This window comes from Electrophorus electricus, chromosome 12 (genome assembly GCF_013358815.1).
Source record: "Electrophorus electricus isolate fEleEle1 chromosome 12, fEleEle1.pri, whole genome shotgun sequence".
NCBI classification, from domain to species: Eukaryota; Metazoa; Chordata; class Actinopteri; order Gymnotiformes; family Gymnotidae; genus Electrophorus; species Electrophorus electricus.
Window position 1 is genome coordinate 4,851,087 of NC_049546.1, and position 13,626 is coordinate 4,864,712.

The 13,626-nt window shown below is 42.8% G+C and overlaps 2 protein-coding genes across 2 annotated transcripts in view; both read left to right on the top strand.

Moving 5' to 3' along the window:
- The first annotated feature begins 325 nt into the window (after positions 1–325).
- On the top strand, positions 326–3,073 carry il12ba (interleukin 12Ba). The gene is made up of 8 exons (XM_027016730.2): positions 326–337; positions 565–661; positions 1,009–1,278; positions 1,436–1,544; positions 1,982–2,160; positions 2,429–2,592; positions 2,762–2,871; positions 3,013–3,073. Exons 2-8 carry the CDS (start codon positions 565–567, stop codon positions 3,071–3,073), a joined length of 990 nt encoding a protein of 329 aa, XP_026872531.2. The 5' UTR covers positions 326–337.
- Positions 3,074–6,170: 3,097 nt separating this feature from the next.
- Positions 6,171–13,626, top strand: part of rnf145a (ring finger protein 145a) — a 16,196-nt gene continuing 8,740 nt past the window's right edge. Inside the window, exons 1-4 of the mRNA XM_027022566.2 lie at positions 6,171–6,492; positions 7,589–7,831; positions 11,784–11,892; positions 13,621–13,626. The exon at positions 13,621–13,626 is cut by the window's right edge and continues 86 nt beyond it. Coding sequence (XP_026878367.2) covers positions 7,648–7,831; positions 11,784–11,892; positions 13,621–13,626 — 299 coding nt within the window. The 5' untranslated portion in view covers positions 6,171–6,492; positions 7,589–7,647. The remainder of the gene's footprint in view (positions 6,493–7,588; positions 7,832–11,783; positions 11,893–13,620) is intronic.

Below are 13,626 nucleotides of genomic sequence, written 5' to 3' on the forward strand. Positions count from 1 at the left end.
TTCTCCTATTTTCTTTATTCAGAATGCTTTGGGGCACCCAACAAAACCACCTAATGGAAATCAAAATGCTTTGTCTTCATATTATTCTATCATGAATAGTCATCTATGTACTTAGTAGTGCGCGAGAGCAGGGACTGTCCCAAAGGCCATTTGGAAGCTTCTGATGGGTCCCTAAAGGTGGAACTGAGACGCATGATCATGGTGGACAGAGTGGTTCAGTTCCAGTGGCCCTGGAGTCGGCCCAGTTCCTCTAACCTGCTTGGCCTGTACTTTTCCTGGGTGGGGAAATTTGGGCTCCCTGACATCTTAAAAGGTCTGTGCATAATACAGTGTGAAGGTTAGTTTGACTGCATTCTTTAATATTTTGGTGCATTTAAGAGAGGTAAGTCTAATCATATATTTAATCAAAAGGGCAGGGTATTCCTGTTATGTGATTAGCATCCATTTTTAAATTTGGCTAAAAGCAGATCAGTCTTGTTCAGCAAAAAAAACTGACCTGCAAAATGAATTGGTCTTAAAGCTAAGAAATATTCAATTTATCTTGATCATATTTTCTTCCAACAGATGGTTTTTCTTTTGTTTGGAGTCCTATTTGCTTTTCCATACGCCACCATGGAATCTATCAAAGTGGCTGAAAGTTATTGGACTCTTAAAACAAATGGTTTGTCTGGATTGCTCTAGATTTGAATGAATGAAATTTGGTCATGCAAACTTGAAATACTTGTTTAGCTGTTAATTAACTGATCTAAATGTTATTTTTTTAACACTGAAAGGAACAATAAAATAATAAAATACTGCTGAGTAAATTCTAACACATTGCTGCACAATTTCATCTTAAAGTTGAAAGAAATTGCACATTGCAAGAAATAATTTTAGTAATCTTACATCTTTTTGTCTTTGTGGAAAACCAAAAAATCATGTGGCCTCATCGGACGTAGTCTGGCTGCTCTGGTTTCTCAGCTTGTCTCCCTCATTAACACTTTCCTTTCCCTGCTCCCTCATTGCCAGAGCTGGTGGTGGATGAAGACATGGCCAATTACGGCAGCCAGCTACTGGTTCCACTGCTGTGCGGGGAGGCTTTTGAGGGGCAGGACATCATGTGGAGGAGAAACAGTGGAGAAGAGCTCCAGGAGAGGGGGAACAGAATACTAGTTATGGTGGAAGAGAGGCAGGGAGGCACTTACAACTGCTACAGCAGGGAAGGCTCCTACCTGAACCACACTCTGGTACTGGTGCACTGGCCCTACAGGAAGATTATTAAAGGGACACCTGAGAAAGGTGTAATGCACACACCATGCTTTTGGACAAGGGTTTAAAACACTGCTGAAAATCGAACCATGTATGAACTCTGGGATTTCTCAAAAGATCATCATAACAATTAAATTCAAATGAGATGAGATTTCAACATAGTTTTTGAAATATATTTGTTGACAAGGTTACATCTACTGCTCAGCAAACAACTACAATGGCTCCTTTCAGTGTTCCTGGACCTGGGATGAAAAAAGGGCAGATGCAGGAAAAGTTGTACTTATTAAAGTAACACGGTAAGCTCCTCCAGGCCTTCTCTCTCTTCCTGGATCAGAAGCTGCATGCACACATTGAAATTTTCCTACTTGTGCTCTAACAACAGCATACTTAACGGTAGCCATGCCTAACACGATTCCAAATCTTAAGTATTGTACACTTAATGCTATCTTCTGCTGGGAATCCTTGACTCTGTGCAACTGTGCGTTCCTTTTAGTATGTAAGTGCATAAAATTGATGTATGCATTTAGAAAGGCATTTTGCTCTAAGGCTTTCCCTAATCCAACACACCTGACAATTCTCCCACAGTCCTCGGTTAATTAAGTCTACGCCGCTGTCTCACGTGTGTTAAGGTCCAAAACATGCAGAGTGTGGAATCCTCATGACTGGCATGGGGAATCATTGACCAAAGGAAAAGTTAGAGATAGGAGGAGTGTGTGTGTTTCCCTGGTTACAGCTCTCACCAAGTAGGGAACATCACCTGCGACCTGACCTCCAGTGGCCATGGGGTCATGTGCCAGGACCACGCCTACTGTCCCTATGCTGAAGAGAGGGACCAAGTCAACTTAACCATTTATTTCCGGAGTGACTATGTCATTGAGACCTATCGTCTGCAGTTTCAGATTTCAGGCATAGGTAATGATTCACAATGTACACCGAAGCTAAGTATTCGTACTGGTTACATACACACATGAAGAAGGTACAGTGCTCCAGGCTTGACTTTACCTCATTTGCTGCAGTGTCTAGTATTAAGTATTAATTTGGGTTTTCTTTAAGCAAACACAGCTGTGGATTTCTTTAAATGGGTGCAAAAATAGCCTGGCAGCCAGAACAGTAAAACCTGGGCAGAATATTGATTTGTATGATAGAGCATTCTGTTCATAGTGCGTCTCTTTGACCATAGTGAGGCCGGACATGGTGCGCATCAGCAAAAACACCACCACCCTAGAGCTGCAGTACCCAGAGACATGGAGCACCCCCTCTTCCTTTTTTCCCCTCACCTTCCAAGTGAAAGAGATTCACTGTTGCAAGAAAAAATGTGACTGTTCAAACAGCATTCCGCGGAAGGTATGCCCACCTGGTCCTGCAGACCTGCCACACAAACCACGCATCGATGCAGCACTTGTGAGGCGTCGCCAACTCGTACATGGGTCACCAAATGAACATGCAGTCGGGTGCCTGAAGGGGCAGGGCTTCCTGTTACGTAATGTGTTCCTAATTGGTCTATTGTGCCCAGGTGAAACTGACTCAGGGGCAGATGTGGCCAATAAAACAGGGCGTGACTGTGTGCGTGAGAGCGCAGGACGATCTGTGCAACTCCTCTTGGAGTGAGTGGAGCCGGTTCAAGTGAGTTCGCTTGCCATGGGTAGTTTGAGAAATTTCATTTTCACGAGTCTTTATTGGTCTTCTTACTGTATTAGATACACACATCAGTATGGGTAAGTCTGTGGGACGTGTAATATGACTCATATCCTTTTTGTTATTTAGATGTCCTAAAATGAAAAGCAAGAGAACGAACAAGAAATGGAGACTTCAAAAACAAGAGTGACATCACCATTTTCCAAATGAGTGTTGTGTGTGTTATTTATGTTAATTATGTGTGTTAATTATGTGTACTCTTTATTTTTTTATTGTTAATCGTTAGTTTATGATTAAGGTCATTCATGATTTGTTTTACACAGATCAGGGCATAGCATGGTGAAATGCTATTCCTCCGGCCACAGATGGTGTCATGCTACTGAACTTTGCTTTAATGTTCTTGGTAAACAGAAGCCAGCAACAACTGTTGACTAGAGAACTCCAAAATGTAGTTTTCCAGGAATTCTGTAGTCTATGGTGTTGCTGGTTTTACAATGCATTTAATGCTGATCTTTGACATTAGAAGCTCTAAAGATTAGTACTCCAATATTGTCACAGACCAGCTAATTGATATACATAATAATAAAAATCGTAATTCTAAATACACCACAAGTCAGAAAAATCAGAATAATGTCCAATTCAGTAACTGCTTCTGGTCACCAAACTGTCTGAAAAAATATTGGCAGAAGTATGGTGCAGATAGCTTCAGGATGATGCTACACATATTTAAAGATAAAGACCTTTTTGCCAATGAAAAAAAAGATATAACAGTTTGTTTAACCTAGTTTGTTTTTAATGTGTGTGATCTCCTTCCCACCCTACCTGTAAAGGACACGGATATGCTCAATACAGGCCTGTTGGAATCACTGACTTCATTTGATCATTGAGTTCATTGACCCATCAGATTTGGTCTTGGTGCTCATACTGATGATCTGGCATAAGTTCGAATAAAATGAAATGTCCAACTTTTTTCCTACCTAAGATAATATTGTGAACTGAAGATTACCTTTTGCTGTCTTTTGTGAATTATTTTAAAGATTTCAATGAAATGTAATATTGTTCTCAAAGAGAAGTATCAGTGTTTCTTAAAGATATATATCAGTTGTTCTCAAAGAGGCTTATCTTAATGCCCACTGCATATGCCTAAATTACAGATCTGGAGATGATACTGAGCATGTACAGGGTTTTAAATTATGTATTGTGTGCTGTTGTACTCCAGGGTGGCAGATTTGTTGCACACTTTGTTCTCTAGGGGTTGGTTACATATTTATTACTTCACACTCAAATTAATGCAAAGAAAGTATAAATATTGCTGAAATCTGGAAGGTGTGTCTTGTTTAAATATGCAATTTCTTTTTTTGCTTTTTGTCCTAAAGCCACATTCAAAGACCAAGTTTTAAATCTTTACAGTTCTTTTCCTTTTATATCTTATCAAATCTGACAGGATGGGTGAAAGCACTGATAACCTGGAATAGTTTTTTGTTGGTTAAGTCACACCCACAGTAATTGCTGTGGTATCAGTGTCCTTTTAAAAATGCAGCACTAGCTTGATAATTGATTAGATGAATTTATATATATTTTTAGCTTAACGTATGTGCAGTACTGGCTCAAAGTAATTAGTTAAAGGGTTATGGACTATTGTTTACAATTCCTCTGTGCAATGCTGAATGAGGAAAGCCACAACTGGAAAACCTCGATAGGAACAAACCACTGCTTTAAAACGCCACAGAATCGTCTGCTAATAAAACCAATAGACTTACACAATCACATAAAAATTATGTTGCTTATAATGTTTCAGGATAATAATGTTAAGGGGCCCAACAGTGGCAACTTGGCAGTGGTGGGGCTTGAACTGGCAACATATATATATATATATATATATATATATATATATATATATATATATATATATATATATATATATATAACTTTACATCCTCTTTACAAACTCAATAGATTTTGTAGCAGTCTATGATTGTCAGTTGTCAATAAGTCATCACAAATATTCATATAGTTTATTATAATTAAAATCTGCCAACCTTCTCCATCCTCAAATGAGACCATCTAGGCCTTGTCCACTGACAGTAATTTGAAGTGAATTACCATAGACATTGCTGACTCATTGCAACACCCTCCTCCAGAGCAGGAAGACACATTACTTTCCTTGAAAGTCCACTATACCGCCTCGTCAGTGTTTTCAGGACTCCAAGATTGACCAGAAAGAGTTAAGAAGGTGGGATCTTTGACAGTTTCCCTAAGGTAATAGTGACTGGCAGGCAGGCGTGTGTGGGCCATGTGTCGACCCATTTTAATTGCAGAGGTGCAGAAAATGAGTTGATTCACTCAGCCCAATCACTAGGAGGTTCATTCTCATCATGAGATACAAATTTGAGATAATAATAATTATGAGATAAAATAGTCCATGTTTAGCACTGGCGTATAAGTTGACAGTTATTACTGGAAAATCTTTACATTGGATAATCTTTATACACCTTGTGATGGTAATGCATATGAAAATGGATTCAGGCAGCTCTTAACATCAGCTCTGCCTGTTGCAAGGTGATGTCAGGCTCCAGTTTTCGGTCTTCTAAGTGAATGAATGAAGCTCTAGGTATCTACATATCACAGGGTCTAACATACGGAAATTCACTCATTTATTTTTGTGGGCCCATGAAATAAAAGCATACACGCTCTGGTTAAACCGCTGTAGAGTTTTTAAAAGGACCCCAGAGAAAGGACTTTGGGTTTGCAACTTAACCAAAGGACAACAAAATATTGTCCAATTGTCCATCCTATATACATAGACAGCCCTTGGATGTTTTGACTTTGAGTATTTCACAAACCAGGTCAGATATTGGTGAATTCTGAGATGTAGAAACTCTCATTTCCCCACAGCTCTGGTATTGTGAGGGAAGCCACGTGACATGGTAAAGTCCTCTTACTTCCTGCGGTTACTTAATGTCTTTTGAGCTGCTTGATTTATGTGTTCATGGTATTACTTAGTGAAAAATATTCTCTTATGAAAACTTTGAGCCCTCCAAGTCCATTGATGCTAACCAACATTTGCTCACAATAATCGACTTTTCAAATAACTTGATATAAGAGGCGCATGTGATGTCAACATATGTAAACCGATTTGATGTGGACGTTTCAACATATTGTGTAAGGTGTTATATGCACTGAGGTGGGAGGGAAAGAACGAAAGAACGAAAGATGTCCCCTGTCCATCGTTTAGTACTATTCCCCCACCGAGCGATCACAGAAGCACACATCCTCAACGCTAACAAAGTGTCGGTCGTATCCTCATCCAGAGGTTCGACATCCTCCCCGGTCCCACCGACGCGCCTCTTTGGGTGTGTGTGGCTCGGAGCGCGTCCCCACGGTGCTGCTGCAAGCCCCTTTCAGCTGCGCACATGCTCAGTGCAGATCGCTCTCTATCTGTAATGGCTGCGGGATGAAGTGATATGAGTCCAGGTGCCGTGTCTTCTCGGTAGGGATGCTCTTTTCCTGAGTCCGACACACGCTACATTCCTCCGCCACCATGGCTGACATTGGAACGGAGAGACGTCTTGGATTGCAGTGAAGAGCAGTTCTGATAGTTCGGGTTCTGTAAGTGGACTATTTCTGTTTTGCGAATTGCGGTGGATCCAGCAGGGACTATCAGCGGTCCCGTGTACGGCTTTATTTTCCGACTGGCGAGCCGGTTGGGTTACTATAGTTCAAATGAGCATCTCCGGAGGGGATGTATATTCTGTGTCTGGACGTTGTTCTGCGATTTTGCTTGTGCGTAATATGCGACCTAGAAATATTATAACACATAAATACTCTTATCACAGATTCGCAGATTGTGTCTTCATGTTAGACTCGGGAACTGGATGTCACGACAGCGAGCTAATTGACCTCTCTTTTACCATATATGCATTTGCTTCTTAAATCAGTGGTGTATTTTTTGCTAGTGTAGGCGACGCACACTGCCTGTTTGTTTTAAAATATTGCAACAGGCTTTTTCTTGTTCTGGTGCGCATGTGATTGGACAGTCGCACACAATGAATTTTCAATGAGTTCGGGGTTACTGTAGTTCACGTCTTGCGATGGCTATCGCCCAGGTGCAGTAGACAGCGCTAGATGGCATGATAGTTAACTGTCAGGGGTTTTAGAGATTATGGTTCTCGTAATGGACAGTTCTCGTGTGTGTTAAGGTGGAACCGATTCCCATTTGACGTTATATAACCACTTCCAGTCACCGACTTTCGCAAGTAAAAAGTCCACAAGTATACTCCATCGCCCCTGCTGAGATGCGCCTAAATTCGAAATACTCAAATTGAAATTCTCCTTTTCTTGCGCTTCTGCCTTTCACAAACACAAAGCATAAAGCGTCGCTGGTAATTATATTCCTGTAATGGTTTGTCTATAGTTTCAGCTAGTCTCACTGCCACAGCACGCTCCTTCTGCAGTACGCGTTAGTAGCAAACTTTATCCTTTATCGTCATTCCTCGTAAATTAACCTTACTTTCAGCCAACATTGATAGACGGCATCGCCTGGATATGCAAATGTGATAAAACAAACAAACAAAAATCTGATTGGATTGCATTTAAATGTTCCATATGCGCCATCAACTCTACTTTCTACTGAGTACGGTCTGAGGTGTGGACACTGTGCCTGAACCTTTCTCCATCTTCCGTCTTGGCGCTCTCCATGGGGCAGATCCGTGGTGCTTCCAGCCAGAAGCTGCGTGCTGCCGTGTGCCGAGAGCGAGAGGCGTGATGCCAGTGAAGGAGCGCGTGGAGGCCGTGCTGAACGTGGGCCTGCGTGTGCCCAGCATCATGCTGCTGGAGGTGCTCTACCGCTGGGACGTCGGCTCCTTCTTCCAGAAGATCCAGAGGAGCAGCCGGAGCAACAACCCCCTTTTCCAGTACAAGTACTTGGCCCTCTACCTGCACTATGTGGGTGAGTGTGGCCCCTGGCTCTCGGCAGGGCTGCTTTGTTTTGCCGTGCTCTAAAACGGCAGGCTGAATCCGGTGGGTGATCGGCGATGAGCCGACCTTTCCACCTTTTCGGCTCGAGTGTCTGGGAACGGGGAAGCAGAGCAATGCTGCGACCCTCAGAGTAGTGGTGAACGCCAGTCTGTCCGGAAGAACCTTTTGGTAACGCTGCATGCCTGAGTCATGCTGCCTGTGGGAGCAAAGGTCGTGGGATACAGTACTTTCCGGTTGGAGATTTAGATGAGGTGCGGGACCACTGTTCATACAAGGTTTAAAGATTTAAAAATTAGACAGAGCGGAATGATCAAGGGCATTCGGCCAGTAGTGACTCTATCATGACGTGGACTGAGTCAAAGAGAAATGATTGAGCAGGAAATGAGACATAACTGGGGGGATGCCAGATTTTTAAAAAGGGGAAAAAATGAAAACGTCCTTCAAATCAGGTCAGGGCATCGTTTTTGTACAGATTTTGGTGAGATCGCTCTATCTTTTTCTGTCTCTCTCTCTCTTTCTCTCTCTCTTTGTGACTGTCTCTTTCTGTCCAGGCATTTTAGGGATTTGTTTCTGCTGTTTGTGGCTGACTGTAGGCTAGTGTGTGGTGCCTGGTGAAGGCTGTTGCTCTTCTTGACTCCTGTCCTGAGCTTTAAATGGGTTCATTGGAGCGTAGCTTCCAATGCTATTCAACTGCTGCCCATACACACTACCATGGCTCATGGCTTATTCACAGTGTGTGTGTGTGTGTGTGTGTGTGTGTGCGCATGCACATTTAAGTGTGTTTGCCATTAGAAGGAATGTTTGGGTGAACTGTGTGAATGACTTTATTTTCCTTTGCCTTTCTAAACAGATCCGTGGTATGTTTGTGCGTGTATGCGCGTGTGTGTGTGTTTGCTTTTTGCCTTGACATTCAGACTGTGGGAGAACAGGTTGGAGAGTGCCCTAGTTTCAGGCTTATTCACTCCTCTTCTCCTCTGTTTAATCTGTTTAATCCATGATTAATCTGTGATGTATTTGAAAAGCAAACAAAACACTCTAGAAACCATCGTTTTTATCACAAACCTTTCGGCTGTTGTCAGAAGAGAGAACCAAAATATGTCCCTGATCCTGTTTACACCTCATCATTTCATGCATCCTTTCTTAAGTATCAGGTTTATGTCCACATATGGATTATCAGATCAGAAATACCATTTTACATGTATGCAAGGTGCGCTTAAACTGACTGAATCCAGTCAGCCAGACCACTTTAGAAGGTGGTCTGACATTCGTTGTATACAAATGTAAATATACCCTCTCTGAGCTCAATTTGACAATGTAATACAACCCCTATCCTACCCCCTTCTACATTTAAGAAAATGCAGTGTCAAATTGTGATTTTTCTACTTTTTGTATCTTTGACGTCCACTGCTGTAAAGTTGGAATCAAATTCAGATGCTCACGGATTAAGATTTGTGACATTGGTTTACTAGAAGATGGGTAAGCCGCAAACATTATCAGACAGGTATAAGTCAGATTCCATACAAAGCTATCAAAACAAGACAGGGGCTTCCAAATCAAAGTCAGAGACATGTAGATTATAACCAGGCTGACAAAAAACCAGCAATGTGCTTAAAGAGCAAAACCAAACAAATGTAATCTGAACAACAGTCAAAGTCAAAAATACCAGAAAAACAATCCAGGAAAACTGCTCAGTATGCTTACTAGAGAGAAAGGCGATACTTCACAATGAGGAAAAAGTCACAGCTCTACTTAATTACAATAAGAATAATGCGAGTCAGGTGAGAACAATCAGAACTCTGGAGCTGCAGATCGCTGGTGGTTTCCCAATGCATCATGGGATTTGGCGTTCTGATGGCTTGGGTCATAGGGCAGCATCTCCACTGTCTGAATTTTTGGTTGTGTGTGTGTGTGTGAGTGCATATGTGCGTGCATTTGCACAAATGTTTCTTTAAAGAGCTACAAATTTGGGGGCATGTCTTTGTTCATAAGCACTTTGATAATTAGCCTCCAGTGATCTGTCCACAACACAAAACTGTTTTTACGGTGGGCCAACTATAAATAGCCTTCAACGTTCGTGAAAACAAGTCTCCCGGGAAGAGGAAGACAGTCACAGCTGCTATCCTTGTGACTTTTAACAACCCTCTACTTTAATATCACAGTGGCCTTTCTGCTAATCGTGGGAAAAATCACTTGGCACATTTCCAAGTCCTTCAGCCTATAATAACAATGTAGTAAGAACAGCTCTCTCTACTCTGCTGAGCATGGACCACGGAGCCCAAATGGCGTGCCCGGAGGCCAGCGGGACTAATAGAGAGGGCCATCATGGACACCAGCAAGCACCAGGCCTCACCTTTTGCTTCTAAGGCTGTTAATATCAATGTGCTTTTGGCTGGGACCCCTTTATGTCAACGGATCGGAGGCGATGCTTTAGGGAAGCCGTTACTGCCCATCGCCCTCTACCTAATGATACATTTAGGCCATGAATTGCAATGCTGGAGGAGGAGAGTCACATGGCAACGGGCAGGATGGATCCACAGCCATGAGAACGTCTCTAGTCAGTATATCTGCAGCAGCTCCCTGTTACTGCTGCCTGTGGTTAATGGCAGTGATCTCTAGAGGTTTGTTCCTGGAGTTTGTTTGCATTTCAGGACTCTTGTGTATTTCCGTGATTTTTTTGCTGAGAGCTTTGTTTATTGTTTTTCTTCCAGGTTGTTGTTGTTGTTTTTTTGTAGTAGGATCTGTCCAGCTATGCATGTGTGCTGTAATATCCAGTATTATTCCCTGTCATAGGTTCCCTTTCTTTTCCTATTGTTCTATTTTTGGCAGTGTTATATTGTCATGCTAGCAGGTTTCTCTGCCTTCCAGGATAGACTGTGCTGTTTCCTTCCCTGGTCCGTGTCTAAATATGATCCAGCAATGTCATCATGTTTTTTTCTGCGTCTCCATCCGTTTTCCATTCTTGTGTTGCTTTCTCAGTAATGACCTAACCTTTCCCATTTCTGTGTTGTATTCGGTGTGTGTCTGTGTGTGTGTGTGTGTGTGTAAGAGAGAGTGTGTGCATGTGCGAATGTGTTCTGAGTTTGTGAATGACAGAAGACAGAAGGTTCAGTGGTGCTAAATGGATAAAACGCTTCAGGCTTATATAACACACACACACACACACACACACACACACACACACACGCAAGCACACACACACTAATACACACTATGCTCAACTCAGCTCTCCACGCAGAGGCAGCAACCTCAGCAGACGGAGACAGAGGGGTCACACACATTCACACGCACGCACAGACACATAGATGCAACAATTATGTACACATTTATACTCATCCAGCCTACCACACAAGGACACACATCATTAGGCATTAGCCTGCATGCACTTTATGCATCCTGAAAAATCCTGTTTTTTCTAGTAATTTATTTCTACTCATCAAAGAAGGATAATGATAAATAGTCTTTGTCGTGTGTGTGTGTGTGTGTGTGTGAATTGTAATGAGAATGAGAAACTAATTTAGATATGTGTAACAATACTCTTTGTGCCCTATTCCTCTGAATGAGGTGGTTTCCTGTTCCACTCTTTGGCCTCTGTCTGCTGTGGAGTTCTTTATCTTTTGTCATCTGGATTTTCCTAATGTTTTCCCAGTCTTTTCCCAGTCTTTTCACATCATTATATATGGCCTTGTCTACCTTCCCCCTGTCCTGCTCCTGTTCTCCTGCCGCTTCTCTTATCGGTTTCCCCCGTTTTTCCCTATGCTGAATGTCCCATGATTCCCGTGCGAATATGTTCCCTGTCTCGTCAGATGCACTGGGAGAAAGAGAGGTACCCCGAGAGCTCTCACTCTCTCACTCTTGGCTTCAGGCACCGTTCTCTCCCTCTCTCTCTCTCCCTCTCTCTCTCTCTCTCTCTCTCGCTCTCTTAGGCTACATCCTGAGTCTGGTTCTGCTCACTCTGCCACGCCAGCATCTGGTGCAGCTCTACCTGTATGTCCTCACTGCCCTGCTGCTTTTCGCTGGACACCAGATCTCTAGGTGAGCATCCATACTAAGAGTGCGTCCCAGTGCGGCTTCCAGGAATACTGCATTTGGGATTCACGTTTTGGCTACACATCACGTAAATGAAATGGAATTGACGATGACATTGCCTTGGTTCATGTTACATAATGTTTTACAAGGGCGAGTGCAGTCAAGGGGCCATTATTAAAGAAATCCCCACGGCAGTACAGAATAATTGCCGTGGTTCATAATGCCAGATGAGAATCCCCAATGTGATAGCCATTTTTGTGGTGTCTCTCCTCTAACAAACCTGACTCGAATCATTCCAGGCCTGTTGCTCATAAGCAGGAGTGTTTCTGAGCACACAAGGGCATTAGTGACCACTCTAATAAACTGAGCTACAGAGCGCCGTGATCATTGAAAACTGTCAAAACATTTTATTGACGATGATGAAGTCTGTGTAGCACAGAACATAAATTACAAAATGTATTTAACTATATGAAACTATATATGTATTTAACTATTGTTTTTTTCCATTTTGTCTTTTTGTTACCGGTAATTTGTTCAAAACAAAAAAGCTTGAGGAGTCATAGGGTGGAGAGGTTGGAATTGTCAGAAGCAGATGAAGTAGAGCAGGGGCAAATGAGGTAGAGCAGGGCAGATGGGGTAGAACAGGGCAGATGGGGTGACAAATGAGGTCACGGGTTCGCCAACAACGTGTGGTATGCATTTAATGCATTTAAGGACATAGCAGAACAGAATAGCATTCCTCCATGGTCTCGGTGTAGTACACCAAACAAGACAAGGGCTGTGAGACTCATGCAAGTAAACAAAGCCATGCACAGAGCAAGTATTATACACTACACTACATATGATTAGGCAAGACAGTGCACCACAGTATGAAGTTTACTATATAACAAATCATAGAACAGTTTGAGATAATTCGGATTCAGCAACAGACTGCACCAATTGCAGATGATTCTGGAAAATGGTAAAAGTAGCAGCATGCTGTATGTGAAAGGTAAACCATCACAGCTAGCAGCATTATGATAAATAGTGTAATAACATGTCGAGTCCTGAGGAGGTTTTAGCCACTGGATGTGAGCGGGAGAGAACGTCTCGGGCTTAATCAGCTACAGAGAGGGGAGTAGCTGTCTGGCACCATTGCGCGTGTGATTAACCAGTGATGTTTCACGGCTGACTGGTAGCTGTTTAGTGTCCAATCAAGGGAGAGCCTTTAGTGCCCATCTCCCTGTAACACGTGAGCGCGTGTGTAGTGAGAGGCAGTAATCGCTCAAGTTAGGATCAGCCAAGTGTGACAAAGTCATTATAGTTGGCTCGAAAACCGACCCCTCTGTCTCTGTCTGCCGAGGTTGCTGCGTTGAGCTTAGTGTGTGTTAGTGTGTGTGTGTGTGTGTGTGTGTGTGTGTGTGTTTCTGTGTGTGTGTGTGTGTGAGAGTGGGTTTATGAAACTGCCATGAATGAACACAAAAACAGTAATTGGTATAAAGTGCATTACCAATTTTAACTAACGCAGTTTCCCCTTTCAAAGTTTTCAAGCATGAGCTTTGTGCCGGCGCTGTGGCGATAAACTGAAGAGTGCTGAAGTCCAGCTGACGCTTATAGAACAGAAGCCTGCGTTTGCTGCAGAGTGTCTCCCCTCCCCAGCCTGGCCTTGCGGCTTGGCCCCCGGCTCAGCCCCGCAGATTGGCCCCCCAACTTGGCCCCGCGGCTCCGCTAACGCTGCCTGTTTTTCCCTTGCAGGGACTA